The sequence below is a fragment of the Mobula hypostoma genome, chromosome 2 (assembly GCF_963921235.1).
Source record: "Mobula hypostoma chromosome 2, sMobHyp1.1, whole genome shotgun sequence".
NCBI classification, from domain to species: Eukaryota; Metazoa; Chordata; class Chondrichthyes; order Myliobatiformes; family Myliobatidae; genus Mobula; species Mobula hypostoma.
The window spans coordinates 27,482,565-27,506,028 of NC_086098.1; the positions used below are offsets into that span (position 1 = coordinate 27,482,565).

Genomic DNA, 23,464 nt, shown 5'->3' on the forward strand with positions numbered 1-23,464 from the left:
TCTGAGCTGGTTCCTTAAGGAAGTCCAGCTCCTGGCCTTCATATGTGGCTTAGCTACTAATCCCGGCGAAGCAATTTCTGCTGACAGAAGAAGGTGCAAAGGCGAGTTATTAGTGTCTTAAAAGCAGTTGCTTTGGGCAAATGGGGCTCGTCAGCTGTAGTTGGCAGCTCATCCAGAGAACGAAAACCCTGATCTCTAACAACTCATGGAGAAGGCCTGAGGGAAAAATCCATAGCTGGAATCCCTAAGGTAGTCCTACACTGAGTTCAGTGCTGCCTGGCAACTTTTATCCCTCTCTGCTTGGATTCATCAGCTGCATAGAGAGGGGGAGCCTGCTACATGGGTATCAGCTTGCTCTCCATACGATTCTGTTTCTGTTACTTGCGTATCACATAGCGAGCTGGGATACAACATTCGTGTTCGACCCCAACCAACAGAGTGTCTCGGATATTCAGAGCTATTACCATAAAGTTAGGGATGTTTGGAGCCAAGTGGTCCCAGGTGATCTCCAATTAATTATGCAAATCATTGACAATTCTTGGCAGCAATCTATTTCCTCTGGGCAATTTTTCACATTCGTGAGTTGATGATCTCTTTAGAGCCCTGAAAGGGGAAAGTAGTTCAGAATCAGAATCAGGTTTATTATCACTGGCACGTGTCGTGAAATTTGTTAACTTAGCAGCAGCAGTTCAATCCAATACATAATATAGAAGAAAGAAAAAAATAAATATTGTAATAACAAATCAATCAATTACAGTCTACGTATATTGAATATATTAAAAATCATGCACAAATAAGTAATATATATTAAAAAATTTGAGGTAGTGTTCAAGGATTCAATGTCCATTTAGGAATCGGATGGCAGAGGGGAAGAAGCTGTTCCTGAATCGCTGAGTGTGTGCCTCCTACCTGATGGTAACAGTGAGAAAAGGATATGCCCTGGGTGCTGGAGGTCCTTAATAATGGATGCTGCCTTTTCTGATACACAGCTCCTTGAAGATGTGCTGGGTACTTTGTAGGCTAGCACCCAACTAAACTTATAACCCTCTGCAGCTTCTTCCAGTCCTGTGCAATAGTCCCCACGCCGTACCAGACAGTGATGTAGCCTGTCAGAATGCTCTCCATGGTACATCTTTAGAAGTTTTGGAGTGTATTTGTTGACATACCAAATCTTTTCTAACTCCTAATGAAGTATAGTCGCTGTCTTGCTGCCTTTATAACTGCATCAAAATGTTGCGACCCCGTTAGGTCCTTGGAGATCTTGCACCCAGGAACTTGAAACTGCTCACTCTCTCCACTTCTGATCCCTCTGAGGATTGGTATGTGTTCCTTCGTCTTACCCTTCCTGAAGTCCACAATCAGCTCTTTCGTCTTACTGACGTTGAGACTGATGTTGAGTGCAAGGTTGTTGCACTAGTTGGTGTATCTCACTCATGTACACCCTCTCGTCACCACCTGAAATTCTACTGACAATGGTTGTGTCATCAGCAAATTTATAGATGATATTTGAGCTATGCCTAGCTACACAGTCATGGGTTTAGAGAGATTAGGGCAGTGGGCTAAGCACAAATCCCTGAGGTGCACCAGTGTTCACTGCCAAGAAGGCCCACCAGCGCCTTTACTTCCTGAGAAAACTAGAGAAATTTGGCCTGTCCTCTAAAACCCTCACTAATTTTTATAGGTGCACCGTAGAAAGCATTCTTCTAGGGTGCATCACAACCTAGAATGGAAGTTGTCCTGTCTAAGACTGAAAGAAGCTGCAAAAGATGGTGAACATGGCGCAGCATATCACACAAACCAATCTTCCGTCCGTGGACTCACTTTACACTGCACGCTGTCGAAGCAGTGCTGCCAGGATAATGAAGGACACGACCTACCCAGCCAACACACTTTCCAGCCCTCTTCCCTCCGGGAGAAGATTTAAGAGCTTGACGACTCATACGGCCAGATTTCGGAACAGCTTCTTTCCAACTGTGATAAGACTGCTGAACGGATCCTGACCCAGATTTGGGTCGTACCCTCCAAATATCTGGACCTGCCTCTCGGTTTTTTTGCACTACCTTGCTTCCCATTTTTCTATTTTTTATTTATGATTTATAATTTAAATTTTTAATATTTACTAATTTTAACTATCTTTAATATTTGTAATCCAGGGAGTGTGAAGTGCAGAATCAAATATCGCTGTGATGATTGTACGTTCTAGTACCAATTGTTTGGCGACAATAAAGTATAACGTGTTGATCGTCAACAAGGAGGACATGTTGTTACCAATCTGCACAGTTTGTGGTCTTCCGGTTAGGAAGTCGAGGATACAATTGCAGAGGGAGGTACAGAGGCCCAGGTTCTGTAACTTCTCAATCAGGATTGTGGGAATGATGGTATTATATGCTGAGCTATAGTCGATGAACAGCATCTTGACATAAGTGTTTGTGTTGTCCAGGTGGTCTAAAGCCACGTGGAGAGCCATTGAGATTGCATCTGCCATTGACCTGTTGTGGCAATAGGCAAATTGCAATGGGTCCAGGTCCTTGCTGAGGCAGGAGTTCAGTCCAGTCATGACCAACCTCTCAAAATATTTCATCACCGTTGATGTGAGTGCTACCGGGCGATAGTCATTATAGCAGCTCACATTATTCTTCCTAGGTACTGGTATAATTGTTGCCTTTTTTTAAGCAAGTGGGAATTTTCGCCCATAGTAGTGAGAGCTTGAAAATATCCTTGAATACTCCTGTTAGTTGGTTGGCACAGGTTTTCAGAGCCTTACCGGGTACTCCATCGAGACCTTCGGCCTTGCACGGGTTCACCCTCTTTAAAGACAGCCTAACATTGGTCTCTGAGACAGATCACAGGGTCATCAGGTGCAACAGTATCTTTGCAACTGTAGTTATATTCTCCCTTTCAAAGCGGGCATAGAAGGCATTTAGTTCATCTAGTAGTGAAGCATTGCTGCCATTCAAGCTATTAGGTTTCGCTTTGTAGGAAGTAATGTCTTGCAAACCCTGCCAGAGTTGTTGTACATCGGATGTCGCCTCCAACCTCATTTGAAATTGTCTCTTCGCCCTTGAAATAGCCCTCTGCAAATCATGCTTGGCTTTTGGTTCAGGCCTGGGTCACCAGACTTAAATGCCACAGATTTAGCCTTCAGCAGACGACGTACCTCCCGGTTCATCCATGGCTTTTGGTTTGGGAATGGACAGTAAGTCTTTGTAGGTACACACTCATCCATTCAGCTTTTAGTGAAATTGCTAACAACTGCAGCATACTCATCCAGGTTCGAAGATGAATCCCTGAATACAGTCTGGTCCTGTAGGTGCTCCTGTGCTTCCCTTGTACAAATCTCCTTGGTCCTCACTGCTGGTGCTGCAGTCTTCAGTCCCTGCCTATACTCAGGGAGTAGAAGCACAGCCAGGTGATCAGACTTCCCGAAGTGAGGGCGTGGAATAGCATGATAGGCATTCTTGATGGTGGTGTAACAATGCTCCAGTGTGTTGTTTCCTCTAGAATTGCAAGAGATCTGTTGATGGTAATTGCTTCGTGATTTTTTTTCAGACTGGCCTGGTTAAAATCCCCCAAAGTGATGATGAAGGTGTTAGGGTACGCTGTTTCTTGCATGTTGGTCCCATTGCTCAGATCATCTAAAGCCTGATTGACATTGGCCTGAGGTGGAATGTGTATCACTACCAAAATGATCCCGGAAATCTCTTAACTGCTGTATGTTCCAGGTCTGTTGAGCAGAATTGAGACAGCACTGATATATTTGTGCACCAAGAGTTGATCATGAGGCATACTCCTCCACCTCTGCTTTTGAGAGACTCTGTAGATCTATCCTGACAGTGTATAGTAAACCCGTTGATCTGAATTGCTGCATCTGGTACGGAAGGGATTAATCAGGATTCCATGAAACAAAGGGCACATGTGGTCCTAATGTCCCTCTGATTCAGCACCGTAACTCTAAGATCATCGATTTTATTCCCCAGAGACTGCACGTTTGCCAGCAAGGTAGTCGGTATTGGGAGTTTAAAACCCTGTTTCCTTAAACGCACTTGTATCCCCAACCTGCAGCCATGTTTCTTGCATGGAATCCTATGAGGACAAATCTGTCCCAAATCAGCTTTGTTTCCATCAGTTTTAAGCAGCGATAGTTCGTTTAAACGAACTAGACGTCTTTGTTGACTGTACTAACCTTGGAAGCAGTTTTGCTTTTTAGCTGTATCAGGCTGAAACAGTTCATGTGGTTCACCCCCTTACACTACAACTCAAGCGTCCTTATTTTCTCCGATTTCTCAGCTCTGCTGAAATGCCATCAACCTGCCATGTTAACTGAATTTGCCTTTTAATTTCTTTACAATCTTATCCAATCTTTTCTTTGTTGTAAAAGAGTACTTAGAACCCCCCAAAGGCAAACAAAGTGCAATTATTTCCAATTACTTGCAAACTAGCTAGGTAATCTGAAGTTGCTCTACACTTGGGGAGGAACAGTAGCATAGTGGTTAGCACAACTCTTTACAGTCCTGGCGACATGATTTGAAAGCTGAAATGCCTCATGTTAAACTGCACTTGAGTTGTTTTACCATGTGTACATTTACCTGATTTCTCCCAAAATATAGCACACGGCATGTATTCTTTTGTGTTAATTGTAGCAAAAAATAGATCCCAAATGAAGAGGGGAATAAAGAAGTTGGAAACGGTGGAAACAGTTACTGAGTTTATTACTATTTCTTCACTATGACTACTGAATGGAAAAGTTGTAAGCTCAGGACCATTTTTTAAGGATGGGTCAGCAGAATTTTTTCAATATGGGGAAGAAAATAAATCTGAGTATCATCTATAATGATAGAAAGAAAAGTGACATTGGGAGCATTAAATTATTTGTCCTTAGTAGGCATTAAAATATATGAATATTTAATCCTAAACAATTGAGCTAGAAATTCATCTACATCTGTCACCATTGCAGTGTGATGCCTTCACATGATTTTTTAAAAATTGTAGTTGTCCCTGAACCTCAATACCTTTCAGGAGTTGGGGTCTGTCATTGCCCATTTGTGGAGTCTCCAGTATATTTAGCATGAGTTGCGAATCTGTGGAATTCTTTGCCACAGGCAGCTGTGGAGGCAAAGTCTTTATGTATGTTTAAGGCAAATGTATATTTAAGATAAATTCTTGATTGGTCAGGGCATGAAGGGACACGAGGAGAAGGCAGGAGATTGGGTTTGAGAAGAAAAATGGATCAGTCATAATTAACTTGTAGATGAAACCCAATGGGCCAAATGGCCTAATTCTGCTCCTGTATCTTACGGATTGAATTTGGTTGGGAGCATTGCAATCCACCTTGTTTGGGTGTGGATGAGGAAAGTAAGAATCTACTTACTGGGGGCCATTAAGTTTGGTAACCTCCATGGTAATGAGAACTTTGAAACCAAAAGAAGGCGGTAATGGTTAGTTCAGTGACTAGTTGAAAATTAATGTCATTTATGCTATTTAGGAAGAGAAACCAGGAGAGCTGAAGATGCTGAAGGTAACTCAGAACAACCAAGCTCGAGCTCGGAGAAAAAGAAAATGTGACTCTGGATTATTAAAACAAAGTAAGTTGCTGAATAAGTTCAGTTTTGTGTAACTTAGTCCTAGTTATAAAATCCTGTCAAAATGCCTGATGGATTTAGAAACAAACTTGACTAATGTGTCCTATATTTTTTTTTACTTTGCAGCATTAACTTTCGGAGGAAAGAGAAAAACCTGGTGTTGGGCTTCCTATTTGGATGAGGAGAAAGCTGTGGCAGCACCTACTAAGCTTTTTAGAGAGGTTAGGTTCTAACTGTACAGCTGTTAAATTGTATAGTATTCATCATCAAAGATCATCACCGCCCAGGCAATGCTCTTCTATCACTGCTGCCATCGGGTAGAAGGTACAGGTGCCTCAGGACTTGCACCACCAGGTTCAGGAACAGTTACTACCCCTCAGGTTTGACACTAAATTGAGTGGAAAAGTAAATTTTGCAGAAGATACGGAATCTGCAGAGAGATATAGATAGGTTAAGTGAATAGGCAAGGGTCTGGCAGATGGAGTACAATGTTGGTAAATACGAGGTCATTCACTTTGGAGGGAAAAATGGAGGATCAGATTATTATTTAAATGGTAAAAGCTTGCAGCATGCTGCTGTGCAGAGGGACTTGGGAGTGCTTGTTCATGAACCACAAAAGGTTGGTTTCCAGGTGCAGCAGGCTATCAAGAAGTCAAACGAAATGTTGACCTTCATTGCTGGCGGGATTGAATTTAAGAGCAGGGAGGTTATGCTGCAACTGTACAGGGTACTGGTGAAGCCATAGCTGGAGTACTGCATGCAGTTCTGGTCTCCTTACTTGAGGAAGGATATACTGGCTTTGGAGGCGGTGCAGAGGAGGTTCACCAGGTTACTTCCAGAGATGAGGGTGTTAGACTATGAGGAGAGATTGAGTGGCTTGGGACTGTACTCGCTGGAATTCAGAAGACTGAGAGGAGATCTTATAGAAACATATAAAATTATGAAAGGGATAGATAAGATGGAGGCACAAAAGTTGTTTCCACTGGTAAGTGAGACTAGAACTAGGGGACATAGCCTCAAGATTTAGGAAGGAGATGAGGAGGAACTGCTTTTCCCAGAGAGGTGAATATATGGAATTCTCTGTCCAGTGAAACAATGGAGATTACCTCAGTAATTATATTTAAGACCAGGTTGGATAGATTTTTTGCATTGTAGGGGAATTAAGGTTTATGGAGAAAAGGCAGGTAGATGGAGATGAGTCCATGACCAGATCAGCCATGATCTCATTGAATGGTGGAAGAGGCTCGACAGGGCAGGTGGCCTACTGCTGCTCCTGTTTCTTATGTTCTTATTATGTGCCCTGTTACTGGGGTCTACTATCAAACAACATGGTTGCCAAAACTACACAAAGAGAAAGGTTATAGGAATAGTTGAAAGAACTGAGACACAAGAGACAGCAGATGCTAGCATCTGGATCAAAAGCAATGTGCCGAATTTCTCCAGTGGTTTTCAGTATTTTTTCTAGCTTGAGAGTAAACAGAGTTTGGTCAGATTTTGCCTTGAGTATTGTGTCTGTTGATGTACTAACAGATGCTCGCACCCAAGAGATGATGTAGAAGAACTGAACTTACCCTGAAACTTTCTTTCTTTCTTTTCATTCCTCATTTAGGCTGTTCCTTTAAAATTTATCTCTCTCAACCAAATTTTTATTCTCTTATCATCGATTTCTTCTTTGGTTTGAGGCCACTTTTTGACTGATTAGGATCCTGTAATGCACTTGCATGTTTTATATTGTTTTTGCTAACATTCTGTAACAATCTATCCCTCGTTAAGAGTATACTTGTTTTGCTTCTGTAGTCCAGCATTATTTTTATTTCTTTCCAGGGTTAAAGTACATTTTTCTAACATTTTCTTTCATTTTATTTTAGTATCAATCATTTCCGCAGAGTAAAAATGGATTTAAAGTTGGAATGAAACTTGAAGGGGTTGACCCAGAGCATCCATCTATGTACTGTGTTCTTACTGTGGCTGAGGTACGTTTCTTGATATAATCTTTCTTACTATTGAGATGCGGCGTGTAAAAGGTCCTTCTGGCCCTTCGAGCTGCACCACCCAGCAACCCCCTGATTTAACTCTAGCCTAATCACAGGATGATTTACAATGACCAATTAATTTACCATTCATTACAACTGGTACATCTTTGGACTGTGGGACGAAACCAGAGCCCCCAGACGAAAATCTGCGCTCACAGGGAGAATGTACAGACTCCTTGTAGGCAGCTGCAGGAACTGAACCCTGGTCGCCTGTGTTACATACCCCGTAACTGGGTTGCCAAACCAGCAGAAATGGACCACTTAGTTGGATTCTGGATTACTGGAACTAAGAAAGTTTTATTAAAGAAATAAGTAACACAGTACTCTAATCGTAAGGATATAAATGCAACAGGTTAGCAATGATAAAACACACGTACACAGAACTAGGGTAATAGGAATCAAACAAGCTCTATCGCAGTCTAGGGGTAAAATGATCAGTCTCAAGTGACGCAGAGTTCAGTTCAGCTTAGTACAGTTTGCAGTAATCGCTGTTGTGCCATTGGAGAGAGAGAGAATGCAAATTCTGATTCAAACAGACCTTTGTTCTTCGCAGTTAGCTTTCGGGCGAACCCTTTTAATGTCTTCTGTGGTCACCGACTGTGACCCCTCCGTTCCGGATATGACCGTTCTTCCACGGTGAACCCGGCACCCAGGCAAGGGTGGACACACACACCAGGTTCCTGCCGATCGTACCTTTTCACCCTGTGCGTCTGTGGTCGGTCCCGTGCCAGACCTCCAAACTCCCACCAACTTGTGGGGGCACACTGTTTTTCCAGGGTCTCGTGATCTCGTGGTGTCTGTCATGCCTTAGCGAACCTGTTCCTTTTATCCCCCTGCTAGGGTATCGCCTGTCCATCAAACTTCAAACAGTTCAGGTTCAAAGCAATCGGTCTGTCAATACTCGGAACTGTGTCTCTTTTCGTTAATCTCTCTCGTCTCTCATTAACATTTTGAACACTTCTCCATTTGTCTCTCTTATCTCTCTCATCAGCATCAATCTTCTGATAACTTGGTTTTTCATCACACCTGTACTGTATGCTACTATTATCTGTTAAAGACATCACTGAAAGTAGAGAAAAAAAATACATTGGCAACCACAATCAAAGAGATGGGAGCAATAGCAAGCCATAATTTAAAAATTTTCATGTTCCATTTTGGTTTCATTTAGGTCTTCACATTCTATTGGCTTCATCTTATATTCTTTAAACCATGATTATTGAAAACTTGTGGCATATCAGCAGTTAATAAGTGAAATTTCAATACCTTTTTTCAGCCTGTTGTACTATTTTGTGCACCCAAAATGCAATAATTTCTTACTGATTTTTATTTTCCATCCAAATCAAATAGAGATAAATCTATCTAGCTGATAACAATATTTTGCAGTGATCTTCCTGGCCTGTTTTTCATTTATGGGATTATGCGTCATAAAGTTATCACCTCAGTAGTTATCAAACTGTAGCCTGTCACAAATTTGTGTTTTTTTTTCTTTGGCAGATATTCACCAGTGTTTACATTTTTTGACCTAGGTTCATTTGTATCTGTTGTGAATTGATTTATACAATATCACCCATATTTCTCCTGTGTAAATAACAAATAAAATTTAGTGTTGTCCATATTTTGCAGTGTTTGCATGTTTCCTGGTGAAGTTGCAACATTGGAAAATTAGACTTGGCTCTTCTTATGATTCACCCTAGCTCTAATATTATCTTCCCATCAGGCTTTTAATTTGTTATGACATACATGAGTGAGCACAGCTTGTATTGTATGCTTAGACATTGGATCAAAAGGTCACAATTTATGCCCAACTTCATTTACACTAGGGTCAACAAACATTACATCCCAGTGGAAGTATGAAACCTCTGTGATTTCAATTACTAATACCACTTTTCATGGTAGAATTTCAAGAAAACTCATTAGTTGTAGTTTTTATTTCTATATAATTTTGTTGTGGCAGTCCTTGGTATAAATCAAGGTGTCTGGGAACTGCTTACAGCAGATCAAATTCATTGATCTATAATCCAATGTTATCAATGATCATGGGGGCTCCTACTCTGTGGGGGCAGGTGTTCAGGAGATCCAGGCTGTTAAACCACTGCTTCCAGATAGATTTCTTCTTCATAATTCTCCTTCTCACAGCTTGTCGGCTTTCCATAGGCCAGTGCACAAATGCTTTCCTTGCAAGCGGTGGTATTTGTAAAGCGTGTTTTAGCATGTGGCCAAAGCAAGAATATATCACTGTATCAATTTTGTGAAGTGTCTTTTTTTGCCAATGCCTTATTTGGTTTTCGGGTTCATTTAATCAGAAATGGGTGAACTGAAATTTCCAAGCTTATGTTTTGAAAAAGAAAACATTGCATACTTGTGAAATTTTGGTTACCAGATCCAGCTGAAATAAATTCTGTCTGCAATGTAATTTAATCAAATTTTAGACTTTTTTTTAATATACTTTTAATGCAGTGGGAAATCTGTGTGGTTTAAGATTATATTCTGCTTTCAGTCAGATAAGTATTTAAGAAAACACCATGCAACTCAAAATGGTTTTTGGCAGGAAACAAAGGTTATTTTTGGTTTGAGAATTTCATCATGATATTTGCAATCTAACTTAATGTATCTCTTTTATTGAGGGTTGTCATTTTCAGGTCCAAGTTCAGTTGGAGATGTTGAATAATCTTTGCTCTCTGAAAGCAGATGCAATTCTGTTAATTGGGTTGAAGTCTGCTATTCACATCTTTAATTTTTCATTCTTTGGAATCAGACCTTTGCAGATCACACCTGATTATGGGTGGCAAGGCAAATTGTGACTGATACTCTCCCTTAAGACTGTCAGCTATTGTAAGGGTGTGATTCCAGGGCTCAGACCTTGGAGGTCATCAGCCTGCCTCATGTAAGCAATTATTTTTGATAGAAAATTAAGAGTTATTTGAATAACTTTTTATAATTGATAGACATAACTCTTGTGAGAAGATTTATTAAAACATATTGGCCCCAAATTTGGGATGAAAGTTGTGGTGAATCAGCAGAACTTCCCATTACAATGATGGAAATCTGATGACGACTTCTGAGACAAGCACATGTACATTTCATGCAAAAATCTAGAAATTCTGAGGGACTGCTCCTAGCATAGGGGAAACTGTTGCAATCTGTTCCTCGCAATTACTGTAAAATGTTGGTTGTGGTTTGGGTGTGTGGTGATGGAAAATTTGTTGTTAATGGATGTCAGATTATCTGTCATTGGTTGGACCAGCTCTTTGTTTTTTGATTCCTTTTTTTAGTACATAATAAATTTCGACCTATTATGTACTAAACTTTCAAAGAAAAGAAATGGAAGTTATTGTGCATTTTAATTGAAGTTTAGTTGAACTTTTAGCAGTGTAATAAGTCATTTAAAGCTGAACAACCCCTCTTCTGAAAAATGTTTTTATGTATGTTTTAATTCCTCAGCATAATTCCAAACTTTGATAATAGCTTTTTTTCCCTCAACTATTTTAATCCATCAATAAATCTAAATCCTTATTTCACTCTTGGTAAACCGAAACATTATAAAAGTTAGAGCTTTCTGATTTCTCATCTATCATATTTCAATTCTGTTGGCTGTTCTACTAGTTTGATGACAACACTGCTGCAGGTCAGCATGGGCACCCTTTTTTTAAAGAAAGAGCCCTACAACAACTTGGGTTAGAAAAGAAAGCTTTCAGAGTTTCTGGAGTTCTGTTGTACAGAGCTTTAACTAAGATAATTAAAAGGGGTTGCAACAAGATATAGATCACTTAGAAATGGCAGATGGTTTAATCCGAACGAATATGAGAGGTTGCACTTTGTAAGAGGAAAGCTTATGGTAAATGGCATGACCCCTAGGAGTACTGATGTACAAGGGGGATCTTGGGGTGCAAATCTTATAGGTCTGTGATAGTGGTAACACAATTGATAGCTCTGTATTGCATGCTTGCCTACGTCAGTCAGGGCATTGAGTATAAAGTCAGGAAATCATGTTGCAGCTGTGTAAAACTCCAGTGCGGCCACTTGGGGATTATTGTGTGCAGTTTTGTTTGCCACATTACTGCTTATTAGCTGCAAGGAGAGTTTTGACAAACTTGAATTGTTTTTTTTTTCTCTCTCTGCAGTGTCAGAGGCTGAGAGGAAACCTGAAAACAATGTTTAAAATTCTGGGAGGCACAGGTAGAGCAGACAGCCCTTTTGCGCAGGGCAGAAATGCCAAATACTAAAGGGTAAATGCTTATAGGAGATGTATCAGACAAATCTTGTTCTATAGGTGCCTGGAACATGCTGTCTGTGGAAGAGGTGGAAGCAGAGACCGTAGCAACGTTTATATGGCATATAAAGTACACAAAACAGGCAGGGAAGAAAAGAGGTATAGATCATGTGAAAGCAGAAGAGATTAGTTTAAATTGGCATCGTGGTTGGCGTAGGCATCCTAGGTTGAATGCAAATTGGCATAAGATAAATAAATTTAAAAAATAGTATCAGTAGTTCAAAGAAAGGTCACTAGTAGGGACAGAGATGAAGCTGAAAGATAGATAGACCACTTGAATTGGACTGGAGCCAGTCTCCTCGTGGAATCAATAACTAGAATTGCAAATAAGATTTCAATTTAAATATTGTGGACTTGAGCAGTTGGTTGGTTCAGAAGGGAAAATTTCAGAGGTTAAAGAGAAAGGTCAAGGTGATGATTTTTGTGAAGTAACCGGAATTTGTCAAGCGAGACGGTGTGTATATCTCTCCTTGTGGGTTCTGTTCACTATGGTAAATAGGGAGCCATATTTCTGGAAGAAAGAAGACATCTCAGAGGCCAGATTTGTATCTCTTGCCTCCATCTCCCCCTCATCATCTTCTGCAAGATTGAAACATGGAGATTTAAAAAAAACCTTTAGTTGCTTCTTGATTCATTTTCAAACTGAAATATCTGCCTTGAATCTGCAAAGAAGACTCCAGCTACTCTCTGACCGCCATTAGTCATTAGTGCCAATTGGTCTATCACATAGCCATACTTTGGTTTTGTAGCTTAGGATTTGTGGCGATGTAACCAGCTGCTTTGTTATGATATCAATATGGATGTTGCATTTTCAAGAATATGTGACTATGCTGATCAAACTTTACCAAGGGCAAAACAATGGGTCTTCATGGAATTAGAAACTCCATTTCACATTCCTTTTGTCTTTTTTAACCACTCCCTTGATTATGTAATATTAATTTTCACTCCTCATCTTTACATTTTAAGAGTTAAAATAACTTAAATGATGAATGTTTTGAAAAGATTAATGGGTGATCTACAAATAATCTGACTTCTCAGGTGTCTGGCTACAGAATAAGGCTCCACTTTGACAAATATGCTGATTGCTATGACTTCTGGGTAAATGCAGACTCACCAGACATTCACCCTGTTGGATGGTGTGAGAAAACTGGACATAAGCTTAATCCTCCCAGAGGTAGGTTTCAGACATAATTTGTTTGGATCGTTTTCCAAATCATCTTATTAAATGTTTATCAGGTACTACTGTCAATAATGGGAAATTGCTGTCTTTAATCACCAAAAAAAAATTACCTCATGTTTTCTTTTGAAGATTGATTGGATACCTCAAGCTTGAATGTGCCATGAAAATTGATGGTATTTACTGCCAAAAGTAACATCTAGATGAACCACAAATGTGTGATTTCCCTTGCTGCTTTGTTTTGGACTTGAAACCTGTGAATGTTTTGAACGTAATGGGACAGGAAAAGGCCACCTAGTTCATCAACACTGTCCTATCCCACATTGTCATAATTTTAAATTTATACTCATTTGAGTGCATCAATGGGAATGTTTCGTGCTTACCGTTTATGGCCTGTTTTTTTTTCACGAGTGCAGCTAGCTGGACTGATTGCCTGAATGTTGGAGAAGTAACCAGCTGAGGATCAGACCAAACTCTGACAAGTTGTATGAGAGTGGAAGGGGAGTGATCATCAAGTGCCCTTTTCTTCAATTCAAAGGAGGGATTAACTTAATATGGGATTGATTCAAATACGTAATTTGGATGGGTCAGTTAAGAGCAGATACTCCTGTACTTTCTGTACTTGCAGTGTTGGAAAGGCACTTGCCCAATATTCCTAGCAAGTTGTGCTTTTATTTAGCAGTCAGATTCAGCAGATATGGGAAATTCAGCTTGGCTTCATTAAAATTAATAGTTGAGTTAAACTGCAACTATTTTTTTTAAATGATTGGCCCATCTCATCCCAATAGTAATATTGTAAGCATCCATCAGATCAGACAGCATCTGTGGGAAGAGAAACAAAATTAATGTTTTGGGCCAAAGACCCTTGGGTTTATGTTGCTTATATTTTGAAGAGCTAGTGCAAGTGAATTTTCATGTTTTATTCTAAATGGCTTGCCCTCCTCCGGCTGTACTAGAAGGTTAAAATTACTAAGACAATTATAAAGGTATTCTGAACATTGTTCAATTTTAGCAGAGAAATTAGAGCAGCACACTGATGGATTTTTGTGACAAAATTGAACTTTTTTTTTGGTGTCATAAAATGGTCAAGTGTTTTTGCTGCACCTGGTGTGGTGTGTAATTGAGAAGCAAAAGAAGTTCCAATCTTAGGTGAATTTTCATTTCTTGAACATGTCGATGTTTTTGTTGTGAACAGAATCAGTTCATTCGATGTTTGTTTTGGAACATGTCCAGGCCAGCTGAAATAAGATGCTGAATTGGCAAGTTTCCATTCGAGGACTGACGGACAATATAAGTTCTTTGAATCGATATTTTAATAAACCATTCTGAACAACAGAATGAAACCCTTCAATAAAATTGAAATGAAACATAGAAAATACATTGGAATTAAACTATTTTACTGAGATACTTGTATCTCCTTGTTAGATTAAAGCAACAAATATTTTCCTCAAATCTCTACAATGAACTAATATAATATTCTAATTATCAGGAATGAAGAAGCAATAACTTCAGATTCATTGGCTTAGCTAGTGCAGGTTAAATATTGCTGACACAGATTAAATATTGCTGACTAAACTATGTAGATATATATTTTTAAATAATAAGTATTTGCATGCGCAATAATAAATAATTGCATCATTGGGTAACCATCTACATTCAATGCTTATGAAGTGATATTGTCCACTGTTCCACCATGTGAAAATATTGATGGGTGCTTTTTTTAAAATCAGCTTTCATTTAATGAGTTCAATTCATAAAATTATCAGACCACCTTAAACGTCAGTCACTGGTTATTTTCTGTGAACTGATCGCCATGATGTGAATGATTCTCTTGCCCCTCATTGTCCTTGTCAAAATATTAGTGGAGCTCAGCGACAGCGTTAATGGCTGAAGGTACATATGTTCATAATGTAATCGAATTGTAATTTTTCTGTTTTAAAAAAAAACTTGAAAAATTTGAAGCATCCCTGCCTACTTAACTCTTTAAATTACAATTATGCATAGCATTAAATAGAAATAAATAGACTTTTTTGCCAGATATCTTTTGCATAGCAGCGGATCTTTTAATCTTGTTTGTATGCCACTAGATTACGCCTTGGTACCATGGATCTTTACTAACATTGTCGGCAAATTGCAAGGTATTTTTTTGAAATGTCTGTTTGACATCCTGATTTGGAATCGGGATTTGGCATCAAGACGAGCACTGAAGTTGTTTTCCTTTATGGAACGTGTCCCTCTTGGGATCTTTTGATGGGTTGATGCATATGAGTTTATGCCATATTGAGTGTTAACTTTATCTGCTCAGGATACAGAGAAGATGAGTTTAACTGGCCGTCATACCTGAAGATGTGCAAAGCTCAAGCTGTGCCCAAGTCTCTGTTTGAGAACCAAAACACGGTAAAAAGCAACAGGTTTTTCAGCACAGTGGTTTGAAAACTGATGGGATGTCCACAACTGCTGTCGTATTAGTTATGGAATGTCCAGCTACCACTAGGAGGAATGATACTACTTGTGAATCAAAAATTAAATTTTACCTATCCTAGCCCCATTTTAATAGCATGGTGGGGACAAGGGTTTGTGGGAGAAGATTTACAATGCTTGTAATACCTAAATTAGGTCTAGGCGATTCTCGGAGACTACTGGCATTTGCAGGCCTTGGTGACCTTAATAGATGGAGCTTTATATCCTTCATCAGCAAATTTTACTGAACAAGACCCCATGCATCAACTGGTAGGCAGATGGAGTGGTAGAATATAGGTAGACAACTGCAGAGGGGATGGGCACCATCTCCATGGGATTGATTGGGTTTCCCGGAATAGTTATCAATGAGTTTCCAGAACCTGAACCATCAAGCTGGAGTGTTAACAGTTTCTGTACCCAGAGAAGTCAGAAGTCTCTTAACTTTTCCCTTTCTTAAAAACATCTTCTACCCTCAGATATAAGCACAATTTTTTTAAGTGAGAAAGAAGTTAGCATTGACTTTTAGAGAGTGGTTAAGTAGTAATGAATTCAGATTTTGTATCTAATTCAAGAATGTAGTGAAATACTTGCAAAGTCAAATTATTTAGACAGTCAAGCATAGAAAAAGCTAGATCAATTTCGTAGCCAATATTTGATGCACACTAATGGCCACCTGTATCACCCAGTAATTTTTGCTGCTTAATTTCTTTTGTGCAAATTCATCATTGTTCCATTAAACCCTTAATGTTTTCACAGTGTGTACACTGTATATTTAAGCAGCTTTCTGGGGAGGTGATTATGAATTTGAAACAGAATTATACTGTTTGGTCATTGGGTAAGAAATTGTATACTATTTGGTTGGAACAATACTCCTGAAGTTCAGGATATGAGAAGTTAAGTTGCCAGGAGACTACTACTAAGGCATGACTGGATGTGGCTCCACTCCTTACTGTAGTGAGGGCAAGTTCTCTTTCAAGACTAGTAACTGATCCAAGCCTAAAATCTGTCCCCTTTATCATTCTGGTGAAGTTACAGCAGTAATATTCAGGAAGAAGCGAGCTGTTTTCAAGATACATTTATTATCAAAGAATGTATAAATTATACAACCTCGAGATTCACTTGCTCACAGGTAATCACTCCGCAAGAAACCCAAAAGAACACAATTAAAGAAAATAAAAATAAAAGACCAACACTTAATGCGCAAGAGGGGGAAAAAAATCATGCAAACAATTGAAGCGAGCAACAGCATTCTGAACCAAAATTGAGTCCTCCGTTCCAAACCCTGGAGCTGCCTGGAGTAGGCCCAAAGTCTCACCATGTTAGTAGGCTCAGAGTACAATGGCCAGAGCAGTCTTCATAGCCTCATGCCATGGAGATGACTTCCGCAGAGTACGAGCAAGATCAGCTCTCGTTCTTTTAGTTCCTATATATTTTATATGCACTTTACCCATACATCTTGTATTTTGGAATGAATTTTTTTCACTTGGCTTGATTTCGTTCTCCTTGGACATCCAATGAGTGGCAGTTCTTACTGTTGGGTGTTATGTGTTCTATATGGTGAGACTGACTGACTGACCATCAGCTTTCAGTTTCTTATAGAAAGCCTCAAATTCTTGTGTAAAGCAGCTAAGATTTGAAATTCAGTGAAGTCATTGATCACCATTTCTTTACCCAGTTTTGCTAAATATTGGTACTTCCACGTTGTTATTTGAAAAATGTGACTTCTCCCATCAAGTTGTGAACTTGTAATAGAACAGTATAGCACAGTACAGGCTCCTTATCCCAAAAAGCTGTGCTGACTTTTTAACCTAATCTGAGATCAATCTAACCCTTTCCTGTTGCATAACCCTCCATATTTCTTTCATCCATGTGCCTATCTAAGAGTGTCTTAAATGTCCCTGAAGAGTTTACCTCTACCAACACCCAGGCAGTGCATTCCACACACCCACCACTGTTTATGTAAAAAGAACAAAAAAACTAAACAACATACTTCTGACATCCACTCTGTACTTTCTTCCAGTCATCTTAAAATTATGCCCTCTCATATTAGCCATTTCCACCCTGGGGAAGAAGGCTGTCCTCTCTATCTACCTATGCCTCTTACCACCTTACACACCTCTTTCAAGTCTCTGCTCATCCTCCTTTTCTTCCAGAGAGAAAATCTCTAGCTTACTCAATCTTTCCTCATAAAACCTGCTCTCTAACTCAGGCAGCATCCAAGTAAAGGCGGTAATTTACTCTTGGAAAATTACAGTTTCACAAAAGGAATTCCCCAATAGAGTGAAACTGCTGTTTGAATGGAATGACTGGTAGAAAACTATCTGGTCTGTTTACAGCAAATAATAAACTTTACCCCTGACATTGTAATGTAAAATGCATTATTTATTTACCTTCCACCTCACCATTTTATTTAAGTAAATATCAAATACTCTGTTTTAAAGAATACAGAAGTCTTAGTTTCGATTAATACACTAAAATTGTTCGGCATTTGCAAATGTAATTCTAGGATGGATAAATTATCAATCAGAAAATGCAGCCGGTTTTGTGAGCTATGATCTCAGTAAACTGCAGTTGAATGGAAAATTTTCAGTAACTAATAACATTTGCAGTTTTGCTACACTTATGGAGGAAGTGTATGATACGCCTTTGTTGTTAAAATAAATGTATTTTTAAATCTATTTTCCTTAGACAATTACACCATTGGGCTTTCGATTAGGCATGAAACTGGAAGCTGTCGATAAAAAGAATCCCGAGTTTATTTGTGTGGCGACAGTTTCCGATATGGTTGATAATCGTTTCCTGGTGCATTTTGACAACTGGGATGAAAGTTATGACTACTGGTGAGGAAATTGTACTTTTGTATCTATATATCCTTTTTTTGGGGGGACAAATCAAATTTATTCTAACCACAAGAGGGCAATAGAACTCCAGTTTTATTCCATTGTGTGATTTGACTCCAAGGTCACAGAAAAGTTCACAGTTGATCTATTTTGAACTTTTAAATATATTGGTTCTTTAACTTGTGACATTAGATTAGGGTAGCTCATGAACCCACTGGAAATACTTCTGCACAAATTCTGGGTGAAAGCCTACAAATAGCTGCTGCAAGTAAAATAGTGATAGAAAGCAATATTGATGGCAAGAATCCAGTTTCAACAGCCTGAAGTTAATTTTGATTTGACCTCCCTCACAAACAAGTTCCAATATTTTACTGTGCTAGCAATTATTTTTATATTGCATGTAAATATTATAAGATTAGTAGAGGTTATGGTGCCATCCTGCTTAGAATAAATAAATGCTCCTTGCTATTAATGTACACCTTTCTAGAAACAGTGCTCCTTTCACACCTAGAGGGAAAATCTCTGCTACAATTAGCAAGATTTTTGATAAAATATATTCTTAGAAACTCATTTATTTTATGAGGTTATCTATTTGGGTGGCAGGGAGATGCCTTCATATTTACTAACTGGAGATAATGCCTGAAGTATAAAATCACTGTCACCACTGACACTAGTTTGTCAATGATTGGTAGAATATTGGGGGGGGGGAATTAGATGGAAGTATGGGGAGAATAAAAGGTGTTTAAGACTAATGACCTCGTTGGGCTGAAGAGCCTGTTACTATGCTGTATGAGTCAATGACTGGAAATAAGAACATGGAATTGTAAATACTGATGTTAATCAGAATCGGGTTTATTATCACAGACAAGTAGAACAATACATCACAGTACAGGCCCTTTGGTCCTCGATGTTGTGCCCACCCTTTAACCTACGCTAAGATCAATCTAAGCTTTCCCTCGCATATAGCCCTCCATATGTTGTCACATTGTTGTTTTGCTGTTGCTGTACAGTACAGCACATAAAAATTACTGTAAATTACAATGAGAATCTATAAAAAGTAATGAGAATTTATATTTAAAATAAAAAGTACAAAGCAGTGAGGTAATATTCATGGACCATTCAGAAATCTGATGGTGGAGGGGAAGAATCTGTTAAATTGTCGAGTGAGGGCCTTCAGGCTTCCTGTACCTACAGGTAACTGTTGGTCAATTAGTTTAACATCTGTAGTTGGGAAAATGCTTGAAGCTATCATTAAAGAAGAACTAGTGAGGCATCTGGAAAGAAATGGATCCATCAGGCAGACGCAGCATGGATCCCAGCCAGATACCCGCTAATTTCTGTGACTCTTTCGAGAGAATCTTATGCATGTACAAGTTAGTTCTCCAGTGCTTCTATTGTTGTTAGAATCATGGTCTGAGAGTTATTTAATATTGACTAGTGCTGTCAAAGCAAGAAAAATATTGTGATTAATTGTGAAATTTCAATTTTAATAGCGCAGTTGTTAAGTCTCAATCTATTTGAATGATTCAATGGAAAATTTGCCTTTATGATGTGAAATCGGTCTGCTTTTCCTCAGCTGTAAGGAATTACTGTTGCAGCATTGCTCCGTCTAACCAATCACTGCCAATGCCAGCTGCTGATTGTAAACGTCATCAGTGTTAAATCACTTGGTTAAAATCCCTTTAGGGAGGTGGGATGCAGAGCTGTTTTTGTAAGTTGTAATTTGTGTAAAAATGTAAAAAAATACTGTAAGTAAGTAGGTAATTTCCTGTTATAATGGTGATTAATAACCCTATTGTATTTATGGCAACAACGTATTGTCATTTGGTTACTACGGACTGTGTTTATTTTTTTAGGTGTGATGCTACTAGTCCTTACATTCACCCAGTTGGGTGGTGCCAACAGCATGGGAAAATCCTTACAATCCCACCAGGTGAATGTCCTCAATATCTTGATTTATTCAGAAAGTTATGTAGAGCAGATTTTGTGGCCTTGTTGCCTTGATATGAAGCTTTGCACGTCAATAAGATATCTAAGGTCGATAAATTCTAATATCTTCCTGGAATTGCTGACCAATGCCTAAGTTCACAATGTATGGACAAATTTCTTTGCACAGAGCAAAAGTGTGATTTTTATTTCAAATCTTTATTTAAACAAAATGGTGTATACCTAAATAAACCAATGCAAAATTTGGACTTTCTTTGTCACTGAATTGTGATGTATATTCAGATTATTGCCTCAACATGGCCTGTATTTAGTGGCTTGTATTTAGTTGTCAAGTGCAGTTGGTGCATCAGGAATAGGGGTAGATTCAATAACAGATAAGTAATCACAAATTTCCCAACAAATATCTTGTATTGGGGAATATTTGAACAATGAAAACATTTTAAATAACAATTGTTGCATGTTGAAAGTACAGATAGCTAATGGTTAAATGCTGTTATTTAATCTTTAGTATCTGGTAAATGGTGTATTTAAGCAACAGCTTTGAAATTTGGTACATTCACCGCAAGTAAGAATGAATTGACTCAGATGACGTGACTGCCCATGGTAAGACTTGAGCATTTTAAAAGAGTTTCCTTAGAGGTCCGGTAAAAATGTTAATCACCAGAATCACTTTATTCCCATTCAGATTAGACATTCACAATAGGCATTTGAAAGTGGAATACAGAGAAGCAAGTGAATATGATTTAATGTGTTTTAAAAAGGAATAGATACTTAAACATTTTAAACCAAATAAAATAATGTGATAATTCAACCGAGTTATGCATGCATTTCTTGTATTGGCAGTTGCAATCTGAAACTGTTGCTTGTCCCAATACTGTAAAGGTTAATTGATTTAAAGAAATTATTTTGGATTCCTCATGAAATGTTAATTTAATTTATTTAGATTATCATGATCCTAAGCATTTTTCATGGGAGAAATACTTAGAAGAAACAAACTCTCTACCAGCACCTGCACGGGCTTTTAAATCCGTAAGTAAATTAGTAATAAACTGAGGTGATTTTAATATATTAACATCAAATTTATAACAAATGGAATCTTTTTCAGTCGCTCTGTAAACTTTGATCCTGTGAAAATCACTGCCAAATTTAATTATGTACTGTTTATTGCTTTTTAATTATATCTCACCCAGTATCTGAAACTTGTTGTAAAAACTGATCTCAACATGAAAACCAATGTGAGCATGAGCTACAAGTAATTTATATAACTTCAATTCATAGAGGTTTTATTCTTACAATAAAATATGGCAGCTCAAAGTTTTTGGTGCCTGGAAAGCTAAGTTAAGCAGATGATGTCCGATGGGCCAAAATAAGTTTTGTGCTTCAATATCCCATTGCCCACAAAGCTAGGGATGATGTTTTCAATAAAGTAAGGCTTACAAGTTTACAGACTCAAATGCTTTTCCTCCACATAGCACACAGTGAAAAGCATTTACCTAGATCTTGGGTATGGTTTGCTAGAGGTTGGGCTCAGGATGTCATCATTAGGAAGGAGGAGGTTAGAAGGGTCAAGATTAATTGTTCGGTTGAGGATGGGAAGGATCAAGGTTGAGATTAAGAAGGATCAAGGTTGAGATTAAGGATAGGAGGAGGTGTTGAGCTTGGAGGGGAGAGTGCGGTGGCCCGGGGGAGAAATGTGTTGATGGTTAGGAAGTTCATTGGAGGGCAGCTTTCTGTCGCAGATGACCAGTGCTGGATTCCATAGAATTCGAACCTATACAGTGAGTTCCCCTTTATAAATTTCACTAAATTTTGTTGATGCTGCCTTGCCTCTGGATAAATGGCCCCTATCAGTGAATTTAATGGAAATTAGGTCCTGATGAGCAGTGTGTACTATTGATGACAGTGCATTTTCTGTTCAGCTTTGTATGTTAAAAATATTCAGTGCACAGAGGACTTGGAATCAATTAATGTTTTAAGATTGATTATAGTGAGTTCTTGATCTAATTCAGTCATTGGATTTCAGTAGTGTACATAAACAAAGCACCTGCAATAAAATTTTACTTTAAATGCTGTTGTTAAATTCATATTTTAATCCCCTCTTCAAATTTCCCATCTAAGGTTTAAATTTGAATTGATGTACTATGATCTAGGCATCTGAGTCTTGAAGTTTGCATGGGAAAAATATATCTAAATGCGTCTTTGTTTCTCTGTTTCGTTTCAGCGGCCTGCACATGGATTTCTACGAAACATGAAATTTGAGGTTGTTGACAAGCGGAATCCGATGCTTATTAGAGTAGCATCAGTCATAGACACAGATGATCACCGAGTATTGGTGCGTTGTTGCACAAGATACTTGCCTTCATTTAATTGTGGTTGAAATATCCGAATGATTAATGATGACTGCCAGTTTCTTGAGGCACTGCCTCGTGAAGATGTTCTCAATGGTGGGCAGGGTTGAGACTTAACCCTCTGCAGTCTCTTTCACTTATTCTTCCAAATGCATGATTTTAAAAAAGATGGCTCGTTGGTCCAGTGGATTATTCAAGCAGCTGATGTTTTCCGTTTGGATAAGGTCATATCTCCTTTCAAGTATAATGAACACAGCTGAAGCAAAAATAATTTTAGTAGCATCTTTGCACTTCCCATTTAGTCAGCTTTTTCTCAGTTTATATCATAATGTGCATTTGGATTATAGAAACAGCATGTTAATAAAGGTGTAAATTTCGAATTAAGAAGCAAACATCATACATTCAAAAAAAGTATGCCTGCCTAGCCCTCAGCGCAATTTGGTTCAATATCCAATCATATTAAAAATTTTATACCGTATATGAGAAAAAAAATAAATTATGTCCAACTTCTCAGCCAGTTTTTGCTCTGTTTAAGTTTATGTATTGTTTCAAATTAAAGTATCTGGTTAATTGGTCCCTTTAGTGTGTAGTGATGGCCTCTAGGCATTGGTTGTTACTGTTATTTGTGTTCTTCATTCATAAATAGTTAAAACTTAATATTAAAATATTTTTAAAATGCTGTTGTATTTGGCATCACAAAATACAATCCTCCATAACTTGTGCTCAGTTAATGTATAGCCCATACATAGAAATGAGTGCTTGGAGACCAGCAGTATGTTTATACTAGCTACTGGAGGCATCTTCTGCTAC

General features: G+C 38.5%; 1 protein-coding gene across 4 annotated transcripts in view; it reads left to right on the plus strand.

The window, feature by feature from the left end:
- l3mbtl3 (L3MBTL histone methyl-lysine binding protein 3) overlaps positions 1 to 23,464 on the plus strand; it is a 154,231-nt gene that overhangs the window by 36,910 nt on the left and 93,857 nt on the right. For all 4 annotated transcript variants that reach the window (XM_063034672.1, XM_063034690.1, XM_063034699.1 and 1 more), the window contains exons 6-14: positions 5,483 to 5,582; positions 5,706 to 5,800; positions 7,448 to 7,552; positions 12,921 to 13,056; positions 15,365 to 15,456; positions 18,208 to 18,359; positions 20,216 to 20,292; positions 21,250 to 21,335; positions 22,528 to 22,638. In XM_063034672.1, coding sequence (XP_062890742.1) covers positions 5,483 to 5,582; positions 5,706 to 5,800; positions 7,448 to 7,552; positions 12,921 to 13,056; positions 15,365 to 15,456; positions 18,208 to 18,359; positions 20,216 to 20,292; positions 21,250 to 21,335; positions 22,528 to 22,638 — 954 coding nt within the window. The remainder of the gene's footprint in view (positions 1 to 5,482; positions 5,583 to 5,705; positions 5,801 to 7,447; positions 7,553 to 12,920; positions 13,057 to 15,364; positions 15,457 to 18,207; positions 18,360 to 20,215; positions 20,293 to 21,249; positions 21,336 to 22,527; positions 22,639 to 23,464) is intronic.